General features: G+C 47.5%; 1 protein-coding gene across 11 annotated transcripts in view; it reads left to right on the top strand.

Moving 5' to 3' along the window:
* MAP2K5 (mitogen-activated protein kinase kinase 5) overlaps window positions 1-20,617 on the top strand; it is a 332,934-nt gene that overhangs the window by 299,685 nt on the left and 12,632 nt on the right. Inside the window, exon 22 of one of the 11 annotated variants that reach the window (XM_014589742.2) lies at window positions 13,888-14,166. The exons of 9 other annotated variants lie outside the window; for them this stretch is intronic. In XM_014589742.2, the coding sequence (XP_014445228.1) occupies window positions 13,888-13,944 (57 nt within the window). In that variant the 3' untranslated portion in view covers window positions 13,945-14,166. Of the gene's footprint in view, window positions 1-10,103; window positions 10,718-13,887; window positions 14,167-20,617 lie in introns of those variants that run through there. One more of the 11 variants, XM_014589745.1, reaches the window with a different exon arrangement.

The following is a 20,617-nucleotide window of genomic DNA, read 5'->3' as shown; positions in this document are numbered from 1 at the left end:
CCGGCCTGCCCTGCCTCCAGAGTTGTGGCAGGCCCACTCACGGCTTTCCCCAGCATTACCCTGCCTGTGCTGTTTCCTGGTGCCCACCTAGTGAAGGCCTCCCAGCCTCCAGGACCCAAGGAGCTGAACTTCCCCAGGCCAGCCCAGTGATTCAGTGGCCTCCCGTCCCTCACATGTCACGCGCCCACCCACTAGTGCACCACTGGCATGGCTTCTAATGCCAAGAACATGTCTCATTGGCCTCTGTGTCCTTAGCCCCGTCCCCTAGCCCCGAGTAAGACTCAGTAAATGGCTCTTGGATTAAAATGATAAATGTTTTGTTTTATTTTAGCTGTTTTGCTACAGGGTGAGCGAGAGAGAAGGAAAGTGAGAAATCACCCCTCAGGGGGGATGGCCACATTGCAGTCCCTTCTCCTCTCAGGATTTCGGGCACACGGGCACATTCTCCCAGCGTGTTTTTCAAGCTGCTGAGTTTGGGACTCAAACCGCTCAGTTGGCTATGTGGGATCCAGCACCTTAACCGCCACGCCACCAGCTGGTCCTGAATTGATAAGAATTTAACAGGTAAAGTGAGTTATGGGAGAAGAAAGGCCTTTTTTCCCGCCACGGGTATCCAGGAAAGGTTTGCGCATGGGCAGGCAGGAGTGGGCCTCAGGGCACAGCAGGCGTTCCTGTGAAGATGTACTTTCCGCACACAGACATGAGACCCAGCTTGGAGCACGAGGAAACGCACCAGACCCTCTCACGTCCACACTGGCCAGAATCAAATAGGGCTTATTCTCTCTGAACTAACTTAAAACAAACTGGAGTAACCATTTTACCTAACTTGGGGTTATGGATGAATTTGCAAAGCATCTATTCTTATACTTTTAAAAAGTAATGCTTTTATTATATAAAAATTATTAGTAATTTGAAATATCTGAGTTACAAAGTTCTTCCATATCAGTTGTTTTGTTTGACCTTCACATGAACACCATATTTTTCTTGATTAAAGACTTATCTATTTGGAGACCAGCAGTTAGCATTAATGACTATGTCACTGGACTCCCATGTAGCTGACCGCAGTTCTAGTGCTGGACCCGATGGCTTAAAACTCACGCCAGGCGCATCTGTGTGCATGCCCAAGATCCCGAGAGGAGAATGGAGGAGAAAGGATTGCGGCGTGGCCATCCCACTGGGGGGTGATTTCACGCTTTCTGTCTCTCTGTCTCTCTGTGTCTGTCTGGCAAGCGCACGCGCCCTATAGCGAAACCTCTTAAAAAAAAAAAAAAGACTTATCTATTTAACTTTACTTACTTACTTATTTATTTTAATTCTCCAGAGAGGGAGGGAAAGTGAGAAAGCAAGATGCCAGTTCTGGGACTCAAACCATGGTCAGCGTGTGGTTAATCCAGCATCTTAGCTACTACACTACCTGCTGGCGCCGGGTGTGAGTTATTCTTGTTTGTATTTTACTGATGCGAAAATTAGGAGAGGTTAATGCTCTGCCTGGAGCCACACAGCCAGGAAGAACACAGGACTATTCTAACTACGTGAAAACTAGACCGAGGGCCAAGTGGCGTGGTGGTTAAGGGTACTAGTCTCCCACATGGCTGACTCAAGTCCTGCCCCTGGTGACTTGCTTTCTCACTTTCCCTCTCTATCTCACTGTGTCCCTCTCAGGTCAAATAAAAATAAAGAAAGTTAAATTTAAATTTTTTTTCTTAAAAAAAAAAAACAAAAAAACTATATCTAGAGCTGACTCATGGCCTAGTAGTTGGGAAAACTGCATCCCATATGACCAGTGGTTTGAAAAGCACACCAGGCGCATGTACATACATGCATGTCCAAAATCCAGATGGGATGGAGGAGGAAGCAGTGCAATGTGACCCCTGGGGGTGGTAAGCACCCAGTGACACCAGTCCTGCCCCCAGGGAGCTGACGGTCTGGAGAGGAAGGAAGGCACCCTTTACATACCCACCAGGTCCCCTACAGCTCGTCCAGGGCCAGGGGACTTGCACCTGTTTGGGAATCCCTGTTCAATAAATGATCACAAGGAACTCCACGAAACAGCCAGACGGTGGTGGTGCCACCCTGGACATAGGAGTGCATGTGGTACAGAGTAGCCAGGTCACAGAGCAGGGCGCCAGACTGCGGCGGCGGTCGGGCAGGGAATGGGGCCTGGACGGCAACAGCCCACAGAGGTCTGTGCCCCATGGCGTTCTAGCAGTGGGCACCGCGGGAGCCAGCACCGAGCCATGACCTCGCTCACACCCGCGGCCACAGGGTACAAGTGGAAAGGTGGAAAGATCCGTGCCCTGGCAGCCAGCAGGACATGCCCAACCCTCTGTGTATGAGGTCTGGGGAGGCTGAGGACGGGCTCTGGAGCCTGGAGATCAGTCTGTGGTGTCAGTGTGAGCTGAGAAGCAGAGAGGGTGACGAGTTACCGGGAGGGCTTCCCTGGGCCTGAGCAGCTTCCGCTGTAAGTGGGCTGACGGTGGCAACCTCACAAGGGTGTCTTGTTCTAGTCCTAACATATGAAGGGTGCAGCTGATGAAAAACGTTTGCAGGCCAGCCAGGTGGTGTTTGGTTAAGGCAGCCAGATCTCATATGGCCAACTGGTAATTCTAGTCCCAGCTTGAAAAAACACAAAATCCTGAAAGGAGAATGGAGAAGGAACTGTGGTGCGATACTACCCCAGGGAGTTGACACTCTGTGTCTTTCTCTCCAGTGAATGCACATGCCCTCCAGCATATTTTTTTAAATAATTTTTAAAATAATAAACAGGGCCAGCAGGTTGTGTGAGGCTGGGTCGACTGGCTCCTCCTGGCCAACTGCGCACTTTGAGTCCTTGACTTGATGGCTTAGAAAACATACCAGGCATGTGTGTGTGTATGCCCAAATCCCAAGAGGAGAGGGATTGCAGCATGGCCATCCAGCCTAGGGGGTGATCTTTCACTTTCTCCTCCCCACCCCATACCCTGTGGCAAACTAAAAAATAATAATACTTTTTTAAAAAGAATTATTTTATTTAACTTTGTTTTATTTATTTGATTTATTTATTTTAATCTGACCAGAGAAGGACAGAGAGAGAGAGGGAAAGCGAGAAAGCAAGTGGCAAGGTCTGGGACTCCAACCACAGTCAGCCATGTGGGAATCCAGCACCCCCAACTACCATGCCACCTGCTGGCCTCATAAATTTTTTTTAAAAATAGCTTAAGAGAGTTTTTTTGTTTTGGTTTTGTTTTGTTTTGTTTTGTTTTGTTTTTGTTTTTGTTTTTGCTATAGGTTGCATGCACTTACCAGAGACAGAGAGAAAGAGAGAAATCACCCCACCCACCCCCAGCGGTTTGACCACACCACAATCCTTTCTCCATTCTCCTCTCAGGATTTTAGGCATGCATGCACACACATACACTCATGCTGGACATGAGTGTTAAGCCACTGGATCCAAGACTCGAACTGCAGTTGGCCATGTGGGAGTCCAGCACCCTAATCACTATGCCACCTACTGGTCCCAATAAATAAAAATTTTGAAGAGTGTGTTTGTGAACTATAAAGTGCTAGACATACGTGAGGTCCAAGCCATGATTTTCTCCTCTGTCTCTTGTCTCCAACTAGTAGCTTCTTGGAAGACAGATGTGTCTAGTGGAGCTTAACGTGACTTCTCACAGTGCGTGCATGTGGGACGTTGCAGTTGGCACTCCCTGGCGGGTCTCTGAGGCTTGTCCCTCCACAGTTGTTGGAGACCTTAACTGTGTGTGTGCCTCTGGGATCGGTAGAATGCCACATCCCGTTGGAGGGAATTACCATGAGACTGTTGGTTAATCAACACAGGTCTGTGAGGAGCTGTGACAGGTTCAGAAAGAATATGAGAGACAGCAGGCGAGACATGCCCACTGGGGACATTTAGAGAAGGCAGGGTAGCTGGGGCTGCTGACATGAGCAGTGTGACAACTCGGAGGAGCGTGGCCAGGGACCCCAGCAGTCTGGAGGACATGCAGTCCCTGGACATAACAGGCTTGCCAGAACCCACCTGAGCCCAGTGACTACGAAGTGACCACAGGGGAGAGCCTCGCTGCGAGAGCACCCGTCCCGTCCCGGCTGCCCGTCTCTGATGGAGAACGGCCCCCTCTCAGCCTCGGGGTTCTTCCTGGGATCTCAGGTGGGGCCCATAGCGCAGTAGTTACGTGCTGTACAGAGGAAGCCACAGCCTGCATGGCTGAACAGGATTTGAGTCCTAGCTCTGGCAGCTGGAGAAACCTCAGGCACGTGCCTGCCCAGGATCCGGACAGGCTGGAAAACTAGAGGAAATAGAATTGCAGCATGGCTGGGCCCTGGTGGAAGCGCTTTTTTTTTTTTCCCTTGCACATGTGCGCATGCGCCCTCTGGCTTCAAAAAAAAAAAATTGGTCTCACAGAGCGTGAAATTTAAGTGAAGTGAAAGTATGTCACACCCTGAGCACAGCGGCTGGGTAAATGGTAACCTTACTGTCATCCTCGTCATCACTGCTAATCCCAGCAGTGGGCAGGCATTTCAGGAAGAGAAAACTGCAGGCGGAAGCTAGCAAGAACAATGAGGAGCCCATCCTGGCCCAGGCAGAGCAGACCCCTGGAAACATGGGGGTAAAGCTGGCTGGGTGGGGCCGATCTGGTCTGGAGGACTTTGCATCCCACCATCCCACCGAGGAGGCTCCAGCAGGGAGCTGCTGTTGGCCCTCAGGCAGGGAAGCAGCTGGACATGGCTCACCGCAAGCCGAGCCTTACTACGGGTTCGGGGTGGGCCCCACTCGCTGGCTGAAAATGTTTCATGAACAGGAACGTTCTAGCCCTCTGGCTCTTTCTGAAATCCCATGAAGGTCTCTGGGCAGAAGAACGGAACCGAGTTCAGAGCCCGTAGCTTCTCCGGCGGGGCGTTTGTCTCTCTCTCTGCATCTTCTCTTCAGTGTCCTTTCTGTCACTATCAGGGAAGTCATTAGTATGCTAATCTAGCTAGCCGTCATTTTAACACTGACCTTTGCTAACCTGCCTTTGCAATTTCGGGAACTATGTTTGACTTCTCCAAAAGTAACCTTAAATTGTAGTCTTGTAAGAATTCCAGAGCTGTATCCTTCACTCCTTCTTCTAATGAGGTTATGACCAAATGCTCATTATAATTGCTTTAGACTCCTTTTAATTTTCAAGCTTATTAATCATAAGAAGAGTTATTTAAAATTGCATAAATTAATCTTAGATTAAAAGCCCATCAAAGCCTCGAAACAATTAAGAATAAGTAGGATTTCCCTGGGGCAGCAAGTTTTATTTTAATATTGTAGTCAGGTGGATATCAGAACCTTGAAGTATGGTAGTGATTAATGTATGCAAAATTTAAATGAGATTTTTTAAATGGCAAATCTAAATCACATATTGACCTAACTGTAGGCTTTAACTGCATTGTCTGTCATATATTTAAACTGTTTACTAATCAACATTTTAATTACAGCACGTGCTGGCAGACCCTAGGACAAATAAAATCTCGCATTCTAAAGTGTTGCTGCAGCCTGCCACCCCAAAATAGCAAGACTCTTTGGGAAGAATGGAGGGAGGAGAAAACAGAGGGTAAACTTTCTTGGCCCACACTGCCCACTCACGTGGGGACTCTCTGGACAGTTCTCGCCTCTGCTGTCACCTTGAGAGTCTGAGGTCTGAGGCAGCTGCTCGTCCACGGAAGTGCGGTTCCTTTGAAGCTGATCCATATGTGATAAGAAACTGTTTCCCTTCCTTTGTGTCAGCCCTGGTTGCCCGGCCTTATTTACTTAAGTGATGTGTAGCTCTAGGTGTCCCGAGGCCCTCTTCCCGTTTATGATACGGAGAGATGTTTGCAGAAATTTGATTTCACTGCAAAGCCTTTGCATTCTCCCCCCCTCCACGGTCCCTGCCAGGCTAGGCAGGCGGTCCCCACCCACGAAGGTGGTGCAAGCCGCATCAGGTATGGAACGCATTTCTGTGTTTTGCAGAAACCATTCATTACTGAAGATGGATGGGTAAGGGGGTCACCTTGAGCAAATTGTTGTACCTGTCATTCCCACTCCCTGAAAGAGGCGTAACAGTCACCTACGTATGCTTCCTGTTTGTATGAAAAATCCGAACAAGATGGGACCAGCAGTTAGCGTAATGGCTATGTCGCTGGACTCCCACATGATTGACCGCGGTTCGTGTCCCGGACCTGGTGGCTTAAAACTCACGCCAGGCTCGTGTGCATGCGTGCCCAAGATCCCGAGAGGAGAACGGAGGAGAAGGGATTGTGGTGTGGCCATCCCCCCTGGGGGGTGATTTCTCGCTTTCTGTCTCTGTCTGTCTGGCGAGCTCATGTGCCCTATGGCAAAAACTTCTCAAAAAAAAAAGAAAAAATCCAAACAAGATGAAGCACATAAAGTGCTCAGAGCATAGGAGTTGGAAAATAGTACTTTCTTCCAAAAATGTTTAGTCCTGCCCTCATTGTTTATTTTCTAAACCTCGTTTTTTATTTATGGCTAAAAATTCAGAGCCAGCTGGTGGCATGGTGGTTTAGGCATCTGGATCGCACATGGCCAACTACACAGGTCCAGTCCCAGATCTGGTGGCCTGGCTGGCGACGTGCACACGAGTACCTGAGATCCCGAGGGGAGAATGGAGGAGGAGCGATTGTGGTGTGGCCATCCCCCCAGGGGGTGCTTTCTCGCATTCCCTCTCTCTGTCTCTAGCAAGCATATGTGGCCTATAGCAAAAAAAAAAAAAAAAAAGTTTTTTTTTTTTTTGTAATTAAATAATAAAGAGGGATATATAAGAAGTTAGTGCTCTCTGAACCCCCACTATGGCTCCCATGCACTTCCCCAGAGGTAAGCACTGCTAATAGTGATTTGTATATCCTTGCATAAGCTTTCATTATTTTTATTCTGCATCTTGCTTTTTCACTTAATATATCTTTGTGATTTTCTCATACCCCATAAAGGTCTCCCTCATTTAAAAAAAATTTTTAATTATTTTACTTAATTGTATTTATTGTTGTTATTATTAAATTTTAATTTGACTAGAGAGAGAGAGAGAGGAAAAGTGAGGAAGCAAGCCACCAGATCCAGGACTTGAACCGCTGTTAGCCATATGGGAGTCCAGTGCTGAAACCACCATACCACCTGCTGGCCCCTCCCTCATTTCTTTTTTTTTTTTTTTTTTTTTGTTTTTTTTTTTTTTTTTTTTGAGGTTTTTGAGGTTTTTGCTATAGGGCACTTGCACTTGTTCGAGAGCCAGAAAGCAAGATATCATCCCCCCCAGGGGAGTGGCTTCACCACAATCCCTTCTCCTCATTCTCCTCCTGAGAGTTTGGGTGTGCATGTATATGTGCCTGGCATGAGTTTTAAACCACCAGGTCCAGGACTCAAACTGTGGTCGACTATGTGGGAGTTTGGCAATGTAACCATTATGCCATCTGCTGGTCTCTCCTTCATAATATGGATATGCCCTATATGATTTTTGTGAAGAATTGTTTTATTTGGGGGACCAGCAGTTGGTATAGTGGTTACGTCACTGGACTCCCACTTAGTCAACCGTAGTTGGAGTCCTGGACCCAGTGGCTTGAAACCCACCCCAGGCGCATGTGTGCGCATGCCCAAAATCCCAAGAAGAGAATGGAGGAGAAGGGTTTGTGGTGTGGCCATTCCCTGAGGAGTGATTTCTCACTTTCTGTCTCTCTGGTGAGCTCACATGCCTATAGCAAAAAAAAAATTTCCTTTAAAATAAAAAATGTGGGTCAGGAGCAGCAGTGGCTATGTCGCTGAACTCCCATGTAGTCGACTGCGGTTCGAGTCCTGAACCTGGTGGCTTAAATTCACACGCTGGTCATGTGTGCGTGGGTGCCCAAGATCCCGAGAAGAGAATGGAGAAGAAGGGATTGCGGCGTGGTCATCCCCCCCAGGGGTTGATTTCTCGCTTTCTGTCTCTCTGTCTCTCTGTCTTTCAGGCGAGCGCACATGCCCTATAGCAAAAACCTCTCCAAAAAAAAAAGTGGGGACCAACAGATGGTGTAATGGCTATGTTGCTGGTCTCCCAAGTAGTCCACCGCAATTCGAGTCCCGGATCCAGTAGTTTAAACTCACACTGGGCACATGTATGTGCATGCCCAAGACCCCAAGAGGAGACTGGAGAAGGGATTACGGTGTGGCCATCCTCCCTGAGGGGTGATTTCTTACTTTCTGTCTCTCTGTCTCTCTGGTGAGCACAACCAATAGCAAAAAAACTTCCTTTAAAAATAAAAAGTCAAGGGCGTGGACTCCCCACCTCTGAGCCCCTTCCTGCTGTGCCATCAGCGGCCCGGGCCTGAGCGTCCCTCGGGCAGCTTCTCTACTGGCACAGGTCCTGTCTACCCAGCCTTGCCCGGCTGGCACCGAGCCGCACAGCCCATAGCTGGGGGTGCACTGCAAGGAGGCCCTTTTCTTCTCCCTTTGTTTGGTTGTGTCTCTTTCGTCTTCTTTTTAAAAAGCAGGCTTGGAAATTGCAAGGCAGAGCTGGGATTGAACTTCCTTTAAAGCTGCCCGTAGACATCAGGAATATTTATTTTCTCTATTTGTTTTAAGCCCGGGAAGACTGTGTGGTTTTCTCAACACTGTCCTGATGGAGCCCTGACCAGCAAGCGTGCAATGCCCCTAGCCCTAATGTGCCATTAATGATAGGTTAATGTACAGTATAATGTTTTTGGGACTACGGGTTCATTACACTTCTGAGTGTGAGGTCTTTCCACAGAGCGCCCAAGGTCCCATTGCATTATATCATGCAATAAAAATACCCTTTTCATATCACACACTAATAAACTGTATTTGAAATGCTGTCTGAGGGCGCTGCCGTCTTGTCTATAGGCTGTGCACGAGCGCAACAGTTGGGATTCCTTTTTTCTATTTTGTGTTTTAGTTACATGGAATCCTAAACCCAGGAGAAGTCTGCTCCTTCTTGTTTTAAATGGGGAGAACATTGGGTTTTTAGGTCTGAGGCTCAGGGAAGGGGCTTCTCCCTGCATGGGGAGGGCCCTTTGTTCGTGGGGAGCAGAACGGCCTCTAACTCTCCGCCACCCGCCCCACGCCAGTGTGCGCTGCCAGACGAGCAGACACAGGCAGAAACCTCCGAGTGTCCGCAGCTCTTGCCCCGAGCACGCGTTCGAGGCGATGGAGAGGAATATGAGGAATCCTGCCAAATGCGGGCCTTTGGTCGTCACAGCTGCAGAACTGGCCCCACGGCTGCCCCTGTGCTGGCCGCTCACACATGGCCTTCCTGTGAGGTCGGTGCTGGGCTCGCACTGCAGAGCCGCGGGGGAAGGCCGTGTCGGAGATGAGTCCACAGGGCTCCAGAGAGCCAGAGGCAGCTGTGCCCCCAGACAGAGCCCTCACGCTGTGGGCACCCCCGGGAGAGGCAGAGCTGCAGAGTCTCTGCTCAGATGCACGAGGCCTGGGCGATGCCACTTGAGGTTAGCCACGCCTTCTGGTGAATCTCTTTTCCTCTCAGTGGTCACTGGCACCGAGGATGACTTGGAAGCTTGGCACAGTGAGAGGGGACTCTTCTAGAGTTCGGGAGGGGTGTATGGTGACTGGGAGCTCACACAGCCAGCTATTACGTTGCCATGGCTGCCATACTGCAAAGGCACAGGCTTTTGGATCTAACGACCAGTTCAAATCCCAGCTTTGCCTTGGCCAAATCACTTAACTTCTCTGCACATCATTTTCAATTCTGCAAATCCAAGGGAATGACGGTAACGCCATCCGGCTACTTCACGGGGTCGTTGTGACACTTGAATAAGAAAACGAGATTGAAAGTGCTTTGTGGAGGGGCTAGCAGGTGGTTAAGGGCGCTGGACTCCTGCATGGTCAACCTCAGTTTGAGTCCCAGACATGACGGCTTGCTTTCTCGCTTTCTCTCTCTCTGGTCAAATTAAAAAATAATTCTCTGGTAAAATTAAAATGAATGAATAAATAAACAAAGTTAAATATTTTTTTTAAAAAAAGAAAGTGCTTTGTGGAATGAAAATCCCTACACAAATGCAGGAATCTATAAATATAAATAGAAGCATTTCTTTCTCAATCAACATACTCAAACCAGGTTCTGTTTGGATAAATTTCCTTGTAGCAAAGTCATATCGGGGAGCACGTCCTGGAGGCTGTGTAGACTCCCATGGACAGAGCGTGTCTGAGTCGGCGCAATGGCTACCTCCCACCTTTTCCGAGCAACTGGACGGCAAGACGGGCAGGGCGGGCCACACTCAGCTGGCCGGTGAGAGGAGAGCTGCTTGGTGTGGAAGGAATGCTTAGGATGTGGTCGAAGACGTGTCTGCAAAGGAGGTTAAGATCAAGGGAACCCTGTTGAAGGGTTGAGTTGCATTGGGAGCAAAAAATGAAGGGGGGAATGAGGAAATTGTTGAGACCTTCTGCAAAAAGACCAGACCTTCTGGCTCTAGGCAGAGTCCACTTAACAGTTATGAGTAGTCTTTATATTTCAAGGATAATTAGCTTTTCCTTTAAGGGGTGGACTAAATCTTTTGTTTCAGATGTGAGGGCTTTCAAACACCTGGATAAACCTCTCAGGGGTTAAATCTGTCTTTGGAGCTACTGGGACTTGAAAAATGTTCCCCTGTATCAAGAAAACCAGAAGTGACAAGTTCATTTAAAAAGCCTGGTTTGTCATTGTTTATCTAATTTTCAGAGTTGACACAGAAAATTAAACCGGCTGACACTCACTCTCTGACCGGCTCTCTGGCTCATTTCCCTGGCCCTCTCCTACCTGACCTTGCCACTACAGAATGCTCCAAACCCCAAATATAAAACTTCCCACAGACTTTCCGAGCTGCCCTGCAGTCACCCCAAGATTATGTCATAGGGTATCACCCCTGCTGTTATTAAAAACACAAGATGAGGTTATAAATCTGCTCTGGGAGGTTTTTCTTTTTTTTTTTTTCCCCCCTCTACTTTGAGCATAAATCTCAGAAGTAGTCAAACTCTGGGCAGCAGAAACCGAGATAAACTTGGGCCTAAGCGGCCTCCGCGGTCTCTACCACGCCCAGACGGGGGCGGGAGGCTTGAGCCTCTGACATCGTAGCACTGCGGGGCGAACCTCGTGGAAAGGCAGTGTGCAGAGCGAGAGCCACCGCTGTGTTTGATGTCGGTGTTCGCAGCCCAGTATGGGCCGGCCAGTGTGTGGTGGTTAAGGCTGCTGGATCCCACGTGGCCAACTGTGCAGTTCGGGTCTCAGATCTGGCAGCTTGAAAAAGCACACCTGGAGCATGCGTGTGTGTTCGCAAATCCCAAGGGGAAAATGGAGGGAAAGGAACTGCCATGTGTCCTTCCTCCTCGAGGGATGCTTTCTCACTTTCTCTCACCGACTCTCTCTGCCGTACGCACACGCCCTGTAGTTAAATAAGTAAACAGAGCTCACATGGCAGCACGGCTGTAACAGCACCATCAGGGAATGGGCTGCCCCCACATAAGGAAGGTGTTCAGATAATGGAAGTTTTAGTTTGGGCTGTAGGGGCACATGCACTTGCAGGAGAGAGACAGAAAGTGAGTAAGCATCCCCGGGGGAATGGCAACCCCTTCTCCACTGTCTTCCGATTTGGGGCATGCACAGCATGTTTTTCAAGCCACTGGGTCTGGGACTCAAACCATATACTAGGCCATGTGGGATGGCCACCTCAACCTCCTTATAGTCCTTATAAAATCAAAACTTGAAAAACAAAGTTACCTGAGGTCTTCTTAAATATATTATACATCTCCCTGACCATTTAAGTATAATCTGTGCGTCAGGATTTAGCGTTTGTAAACAATGGCATCCTCAGGTCATTGTTATGACATTGTCTGTTTGCTGGGTTTTGCTGTTCTAGCGTCTCCTCTTACTGACGTGCGTAAGGCCCTTTGTCACTCGGTGACCCTAAAACCAGTTCTGTTTCTATGATCCACTTTTGCTAATAGATGCCATTTTTTTAAAGAATTATTTCATTTAACTTTATTTACTTTTTTTTTTTAATTTGATCAGAGGGAGAGAAAGAGAGAGCAAGAAAAAAACAGAGAGAGAGAGAGAGAGAGAAAAGAGAAAGCAAGAAACCAAGCCGCCAGGTCTGGGACTCGATTTGCGGTCGGCCATGTAGGAATCCAGCAGCCTTAATCACCACGCCACCTGCTGGCCCCTGGATGCCATTTTTATGTTCTTGTTCTTCCCTCTTCCTCCTCTATATGGCTATTTATTCTGCATTTTAGTTTGGGAAACCAAGCTGACTCTATGGCCTGCTGGCTAACGCAGCTGAATCCCGTGTGGCAGACCATACAGTTCAAGTCCTGGACCCGACGTTTCGAGAGAACCTCTGGGCACGTGTGTACGCGTGCCCAAAATCCGAAGAGGAGGGAGAGACTGAGGAGGAGAGATTGTGCCGTGACCATTCCCCATGGGAGCTGCTGTCTCCCTCTCTGTCTCTCTGTCTCTCTTATTTATAGAGATTCATATATGGAAATCAGATGCTATGCTTGTTAGAAGTCTAAAACACAGGAGGGACCAGCAGATGGAGTAATGGCTACATCCCTGTACTCCCACATAATCAATTATGGTTTGATATGGTTTGAGTCCCAGACCCGACAGTTTAAATTCATGCTGGGCGCGTGTGCGTGTGTGCCCCAGATCCCGAGAGGAGAATGGAGGAGAAGGGATTGCGGCGTGGTCATCCCCCTGGGGGGGTGATTTCTCGCTTTCTGTCTCTCTGCATCTCTCTGTCTTTCTGGCAAGCACATGCACCCTATAGCAAAAAACCTCTCCCAGAAATAAAAAAGAAGTCTAAAAACACAAGAAAATTGGTTTGAATTCAGACGTGAGGGTTGAGGTGAAAGTCGAACGTGCTGCCCAGCCGCTGTGGCTCAGCGGTGACGCTGGTGCTCTGCAGGGCTGGAGGTCACATGGCTGACCGTGGGTTCGGGTCTCACACACTGGGACTGTGCCAGGTGCCCAGGAGCCTGAGGAGCGGCAAAGGGTTCGCAGCGCGGTAGCACCTGTAGAGGGTGACTTCTCACGTGTTCATTATTATTATCATTTTCTTTTAAGAATTATCTTTACTTATTTTAATTTGACCAGAGAGGGACAGAGCAAGAGAGAGAGGGAAAGTGAGAAAGCAAGCTGCCAGGTCGGGGACTCAAACCGTGGCCAACCACATGGGAGTCCAGTGCCCTTAACCACCATGTCACCTGCTGGCCCCATAATAATTTTTTAAAAGAGAAAAGGTGGGGCCGGTAGGTGGTGTGGTGGTTAAGGTACTGGACTACCACATGGCTAAGCAGTCTTAAGTCCCCCACCCAATAGCTTGAAAATCACAACAGGCGCGTGTCCATGCTTGCCCAAAACTCCGGGGAGGAGTTACAGCATGACCATTCACCCCCTGGGCCCCCACGGAGAGATTTCTCACTTTCCCTGGCTCTCCGTTTCTCTCCAGCTAATACTTGCACCCTATGACCAAAATGGAAGGTTCAAGTTTTCGTTTAACTTCCAGATTCTGTGTCTAGGATGGGAGTGTCACGTTGTAGTGGCCTGTAGGTAGTAAAGAGCCTATAGACATGGGAACAGGCCGTCTCCCTGAATAGGAAACAGGGCTCCTTGGAAGGTGTCACAGAAACGTCCACGCTCGCAGCAGTGAGGTCATTTTGCTCTGGAGTCGGTAAGGAGGGTAGGCCTCAGAGGGTGAGGTCTTACTATTTTCTGAGCCACAAATACACCAGGCAGAGTCCCTAGACTCTAAAAACCGGATTTCAGTTCCTGCTCACAGAAGCCTCTCAACACATCCATAGTGGATTTATTGAACTAAAGTCGGTGGGTGAACTGGAGCAGGGCTACCAGCGGAAACAAGCGTGTAACCAAGTAACTGTCTTCACACCGCACACAGGCTTGGGCTTCGCAGGGCTCCGCAGCTGAGGCCGCCGGCCTGCGTGCAAGCAGATAGAGTGTGTAGCCCCAGCCGCTCACCCCTGCATGACAGCGATGCCGCCTCGAGGACACAGGTCACTCCACTCGCCGCCACAGAAAACGCATTTCAGGCTCCCGTACATTTCATTTTCTTCAACATTACCTTGCAAGCCCCAGAAAATCAATAACAGAATAGTTAAGTACCATGGGTTCTTCGTGTTTTGTTTTAGAAAATATTGCTCAAGGCTAAAAGTGGGTCCTAGTGATGATTTTTATTTGCTGCTGGCACGCCAAATGACCAGAATTTTCACATGGTTTGTTTCCTTTTTTGTGGATTTCCCTTAAAAGAAAAGAAAGAAAACAGAGAGGGCCCGTCAGGTGGCATGGTGGTTAAGGCGCTGGACTCCCACAGGGTCCAGACCTGGCTTCCCTGTCTCACTTTCTCTTTCTCTCTGTCTCTCTCTAGTCAAATTAAATAATTAATCATAATAATTAATAAAATAAATCATTCTTAAAACAAGGAGGGGGCAGTGTGAAAGGAAAACGTTGGTCACCAGTAGCAGGCGCTCTAGAGCAAGTGGGGATTTTCAGTGGCTGGTCTTACAGATGGGCCCGGGGCTGTGGCCTTGTTAGGGTCTTATTTCCATTTACCTCCCTGAATGGTCCCTCACCCTAAAAGCAGCCTAGTCACTGAACTGAGCCAAGCTTTGATACTCTGGGACATGAGTGCTGAAAACAGTGAAACGGGACCAGCAGTTAGTGTCACGGCCATGTCGCTGAACTCCCATGTAGCTGACTGCGGTTCGAGTCCCAGACCTGGTGGCTTAAACTCACACCAGGCGCATGTACGTGTGTGCCCAAGATCCCGAGAGGAGAATGGAGGAGAAGGGACTGCGGTGTGACCATCCCCCCCGGGGGGGGGTGATTTCTCGCTTTCTGTCTCTGTGTCTCTCTCTGTCTTTCTGGTGAGAGCATGCGCCCTATAGCAAAAACCTCTCCAAAAAAATTTTAAAATTAAAAAAAAAAATAGTGAAACTCAAGGTACTTCATTTAAGGTTATTTACCCAAAACTGTTCTGCCTGACGCCTTTTATTTTTATTATTGTCAGAAGGCACGAGCATTTACCAGACAGAGACACACACGGAGAAAGTACCCCAGTGGGTGCCACAGCCCCCCTCCCTCCGTCTCTCATCCCATCAGGGTTTGGGACACAGATGCACCCATACGTGCCCTGAGTGCTTCTCAGGCCACCAGGGCTGGGGCTTGAACCGCAGTTGGCCATGTGGGATCTGAGTCCCAACACACAGTGCTTAACCACTGCGCACAGGGCCAGCCCGGGTGTCCAGTGTCTTGAGCACTTTTTTCCTCTGTTTGTTGTTGATTTGACAGCATCAGAAATTTTCCACCTTGGTTTCAGTCTTTGTGATACTTTGTTTCTTCCTGTGAAAAAACTATTACAGAAAAACTCTTACTGGGACAGCAGATGGTATAATGGTTACATCACTAGACTCCCACATGGCCGATCGCAGTTCAAGTCTCCAACCCAGAGGCTTGACGCTCACACCAGGTGTGTGTGCATGCATGCCCAAATTCCTGAGAGGAGAATGGAGGAGAAGGCCATACCCCCCAGGGGGCGATTTCTTGCTTTCTGTGTCTCTGTCTCTCTGATGAGCATAAAAAAAAAAACTTTTTTTAAAAAAAAAAAAAAAAAAAAAAAAAAAAAACTCGTATTAAGATGGAATTTAAGAAGGTAGCAGCCTTTACTATCCCATTAACGATGCTTCTTGAAATCAGATGAAACAGTGAGTGACCACCTGGTAGCATGGTGGTCAAGGCAGCTGGGTCCCACATGACCAACTGAGCAGTTCAAGTCCTAGATCCGGTAACTGGAGAACACACTGGGTACGGGTGCATGCATGCCCAGAATCCCTAGAAGAGAGTGAAGAAGGGCCACTGCCCTTTCTCCCTAGTGAGCACACACATCCTATAGCAAAACTTAAAGGATGTGTGAAGGGGTCTGAGAAGTCAAGTATGTGATCCCAGTGCTGGAAACACACGACTGACCTGTGAGAGGTGCTTTTTTTTAGTATTTCTTTTAATTTAATTTAAGTTTGCTATAGGGCATGTGCACTCACTAGACAGAGGGGGAGGAAGTAAGAAAACAAGCCGCCAGGTCTGAGATGCCGACCACAGCTGGCAATGTGGGATCCAGAACCGCAGCCACCTCGCCACCTGCCGGCCCCCGTTACCCTCCTTATCACCCTTTCCACTCCCCGTCGTCTTTCTCCCCGTCTCCCTCCACACTCCACCCCGGAGACATCGCCCTTCCTTCTCAAGGACGTCGGCCTCCTGCCGTCCAGATGACTTCTGCTGGTTTGGTGGTCACGCGTCCTCTGCTTTCTGTCCCTGGTGATGTTTACTTACGTCTTCTCTTCACCAATTTTGTCTAGTGCGTCTGCTTTGCTAATCTCGGATTAAAAGCCAGTGTTTCCTGACCTGATCATCTCTATGATAGCTCCTTGTTTTATTCCTTTGTGTTCATGTTTTATTATTTACTGTCTTATGATTTCGTTGGATTTACTTTTTGTTGTTCTGTTTATTAGTATTGAATTGGAAATGTAGATTATGAATTTATAATCTTTGCCCCTAATATACACCTACGGAGCCATAAGTTGCCTTCTTTTTTTTATAATAATCCTTTTTTTAAGATTATTTATTATAATTACTTTTCCATTTTGATCAGAGACAGAGAGAAAAGAGATAAAGAGAGCAAGCCACCGGTTCCAGGACTTGAACCACAGTCGGCCATATGAGAGTTAAGTGACCCCAACCACTATGCCACCTGCTGGCCCCCAGAGCTATCAGTTGCCCTCTTAAGTATTGCTTTAGCTGCATCCCACAAATGTTTATATGTAGTGTTTTCATTGTCATTCAAGTTCTAAGTAATTTCCAACTTCAATTAGAATTTGGTTTTTGACCTGCAAGTTATTTAGAAGTATTTATGATTTTTTTTAAAGGTTTTGCCTCAGGGTGTATGTGCTTGCAGGAGAAAGACAGTGTGAGAGAAAGTGGGAAATCACCACCCCCGGGAGGTGGGGAGGTGGCCACATCGCAATCCCTTCTCCTCCTTGGATTTTGGGAACGTACACACACATGCCTGGCATGAGTTTCAAGGTGCCAGATCCAGGACTCGAACCACAGTCGGCCATGAGAAAGTCCAACACCTTAACCACCATGCCATCTGCTGGCTCCAACAAGTATTTTTGATTTCCAAATATTAAGAGATGTTATCTTGTTATTGCTTTTTTAAAAATAGTTTATCTTAATTTTAATTTTAAAGAATTATTTTATTTAACTTTCTTTATTTACTTATTTTAATTTGACCAGAGAAGTACAGAGAGCGGGAAAGTGAGAAAGCAAGTCTCCAGGTCTGGGACTCAAACCACATTAGGTCATGCTGGAGTCCAGCACCCTTAATCACCCTGCCACCTTTTTAATTTAATGTACTTTCGTCTGAAAATGTGGTCTGTATAACATCGGATCTTAGTTATTTGTTGAGACTTCCTTAGCACAAAGTAGGTTGTTTTTCAGGGTTCGCTCTTTGCTTGAAAAGAAAAGTATGTTCTCTAATTGCTCAGTGGTATCCCATGTCCGTCCCTTGGATCAAGCTTGTTAATTGTGTTACTCAAATATTTTACAGCTATACTAATTTCCCACCTGCTGTAGTCCATCATTTTCTTTTTTTTTTAAGAATTATTTATTTATTTATTACCATTATTTTTCAATTTGACCAGAGAAAAAGAAAGGGAGAAAACAAGCTGCCAAGTCCGGGACTCGAACTGTGGGCGGCCACGTGGGAGTCCAGCGTCTTTAACCACTATACACCTGCCAGTCCCTAGTCCATCATTTTCTAAGAGAGGAGTGTTAAAATCTGCCACTACTCTGCAGCTTTGTCTTTGTTTTTACAGTTCAATCTGTTACTGCTTTGTATGTTTTAAGGTTACGTGCCTCTGTCAAAATAGTACATCTTCATTTTGAAGTGTTTCTTTTATCTTTATGTAATGACTCTCTGTATCTCTAATATAGCTCACCTTAAATTTTATTTTTATCTGACATTAATAATAGCTGCACCATCTTCTCTGGGTTAGTATTGGTCTGCTATGTTTTATTATCCCTTTACTTCTGTGTTCTTTTGTTTTAAAGAAATCTCTGCATTTTATTGTTGATGTTTTTAATTTCATCTAAGGCTCTTTTAATTAACTAGTTTAATGACCTCTTTACTTCCTGTTTATTGATGTATTTGCATTTTTCCTACGGTCCAATTCTGTACTTTCTACAGTACTTTTTGGACTGGTTCTTCTTTCTCCACCCTATTGGGGTAAGTTCATTTTTCCTCCCTTTTATCCTTTCCATTCATGTAGAAATCATATTCTATTTCTAGCATCTAATTAACTTTCTCTAAATTTTTAACTTAATTTAGCAAAGCTAAGGTTAATCACTAAATATACTCTCTTTCCAAATAACACTCAATTTTAAAACCAATCTCTTACCTTTTTATTGGTGGAATTAGCTCCAACTCTATATAATTAAAAATAAAAACAGCTTCAGGACTAGCAGATGGAGTAATGGTTACGTTGCTGGACTCCCATGTAGACAACCGTGGTTCGCATCCCAGACTCAGCAGCTTCAAACTCATGCCGGACACGTGTGTGCATGCCCAAAATCCGGAGAGGTGAATGGAGGAGAGAAAAGATTGTGGCGTGACCATCCCCCTTGGAATGGAGGGGTGATTTCTTGCTTTCTGTCCCTCTGTCTCTCTCTTCAGTGAGTGCACACATCCTATAGCAAAAATCTCTCTCTCTAAAAAAAAAAAAAAGAGAGAGAAAGAAACATCAACAACAACAAAAACAGCAGTTTAACAAGACAGGGTATTCCCTTGTTGAAGGAGTCAAAAAGTAGAGTCCATAAACGGATCTGAGAATTCCTTCTAATTTAAGAGCCAAAGGAGCCTCCTCCATTTCTCCAACCTGAAGGAATTTGGGACACACACACACACACACACATCAGGTATGTTTTTCAGCCACTGGAGTCAGGACTCGAACTGCGGTCAGCTGTGTGGGATCTGGCTCCCTTAGCTAACCTGCGAGGTCAGCCCCCTGACTGTTGTAAGGACAGACTTTTAGGAGCCGGCACTCAGCATCTTTGCTGGTGTGCCATGGGCCACTGTAGGGGCGAGGGCAGGGTGCTGTGTTTTGCTGGGTGCCAGTGTTCCCTGCTAAAGTCAGGGTTCTTACCACCAAGGGGGAGAGAGGGCGGGAAGCTGAGAGGCAGCCACAGGCTCCTCCCCGGGCCCTCTGCCTCAGACAAAAGGGCTGTAAGAGTTTCTGATCACTCCCTCCTGGTCCAGGATTTCATCATCACCTTGTTTCCTTTGTTGTTTTTTTATTTTATTGTATTTATTCATTTATTCATTTTTTAAAATTTGACCAGAGAGCAAGGGGAGAAGAGAAAGTGAGAAAGCAAGTTGCCAGGTCTGGGACTCGAACCATAGACAGCCATGTAAAAGTCCAGCGCCTTAACTACAATGCCATCCACCAGCCTCGTCACTTTGGTTTTAGATCTTCAAAATGAGTCATTGCTGTTGGTATTTACTTGTTCCTATTTGGACATTCACCAAGCGCTGTTCCTCGTTACACTGCGTCCTGTTCACATGGCGTGGTGATGGAGGTGCTGGGTCCCACGGGGCTGGGTGCACTTTCAGTCTAGGACCCAGTGGCCTGAAAAGCATGCCGGGCACGTATGTGAGCATAGCCAGTACCCCGAGAGGAGGATGGAGGACAAGGGAATGTCACGTGGCCATCCCCCTAAGGGGCGATCTCACTTCCCTCTCGCTCTGTCTCCAGTGAGCGCATGCTCTCTATGGGCAAGACAGAAAAGGTCCAGTGCACCTGGCATGGCGAGGGGTTTGAAGAAGGAGGGCTTCCGGGCCGACTGGGTCTCTCATCTCTCTACTCCCTGTCAGAGCCACTCCGCTGGATTGTGTTTAACCAGTTTCCTCCCACCGTGTGCCAGAAACTGCTGGTTCTCATAGACTGCCCCCTTTCCCCCTTCCCTGCACTCACGTGCCCACGTACGTGTGCACACATGTGCACATACCCACACACCACCAAGATCTCAGAGCTCAAATGTCAAAACTTAAGAAGTAAGAAAAAAAGAGGTGAGGCTGGCAGGTGGCATGGTGATTAAGACACGGTACTCTGCATAGCTGACCATGGATCAAGTCCCAGACCTGGCAGCTTGCTTTCTCACTGTCCCTTTCTCTCTCTCTCTCTCTAGTCAAATTTAAAAAATTATAATAACAAATAAAATTAAGTAAATAATTCTTTAAAAAAAGAAAAAGAATAAAAAAGAGGACAGAAAATCCATCCTCCCAAGCACCGTGTCTTTAAACCTGCACTACTATAGGAACCAGCAGTTAGCGTAATGGCTATGTCGCTGGACTCCCACGTAGTCGACCGCAGTTCGCGTCCGGGACCCGGTGGCTGAAAACTCACACTGGGCGCGTGTGCGTGCATGCCCAAGATCCTGAGAGGAGAATGGAGAAGGGATTGCGGCGTGACCATCCCCCCTGGGGGGTGATTTCTCGCTTTCTGTCTCTATGTCTCTCTGTCTGTCTGGCAAGCGCACGTGCCCTACAGTGAAAATCTCTC

Source organism: Tupaia chinensis, unplaced genomic scaffold (genome assembly GCF_000334495.1).
Source record: "Tupaia chinensis unplaced genomic scaffold, TupChi_1.0 Scaffold000377_2, whole genome shotgun sequence".
Lineage (NCBI taxonomy): Eukaryota > Metazoa > Chordata > Mammalia > Scandentia > Tupaiidae > Tupaia > Tupaia belangeri.
This window is presented reverse-complemented; position numbering and strand designations above follow the sequence as displayed.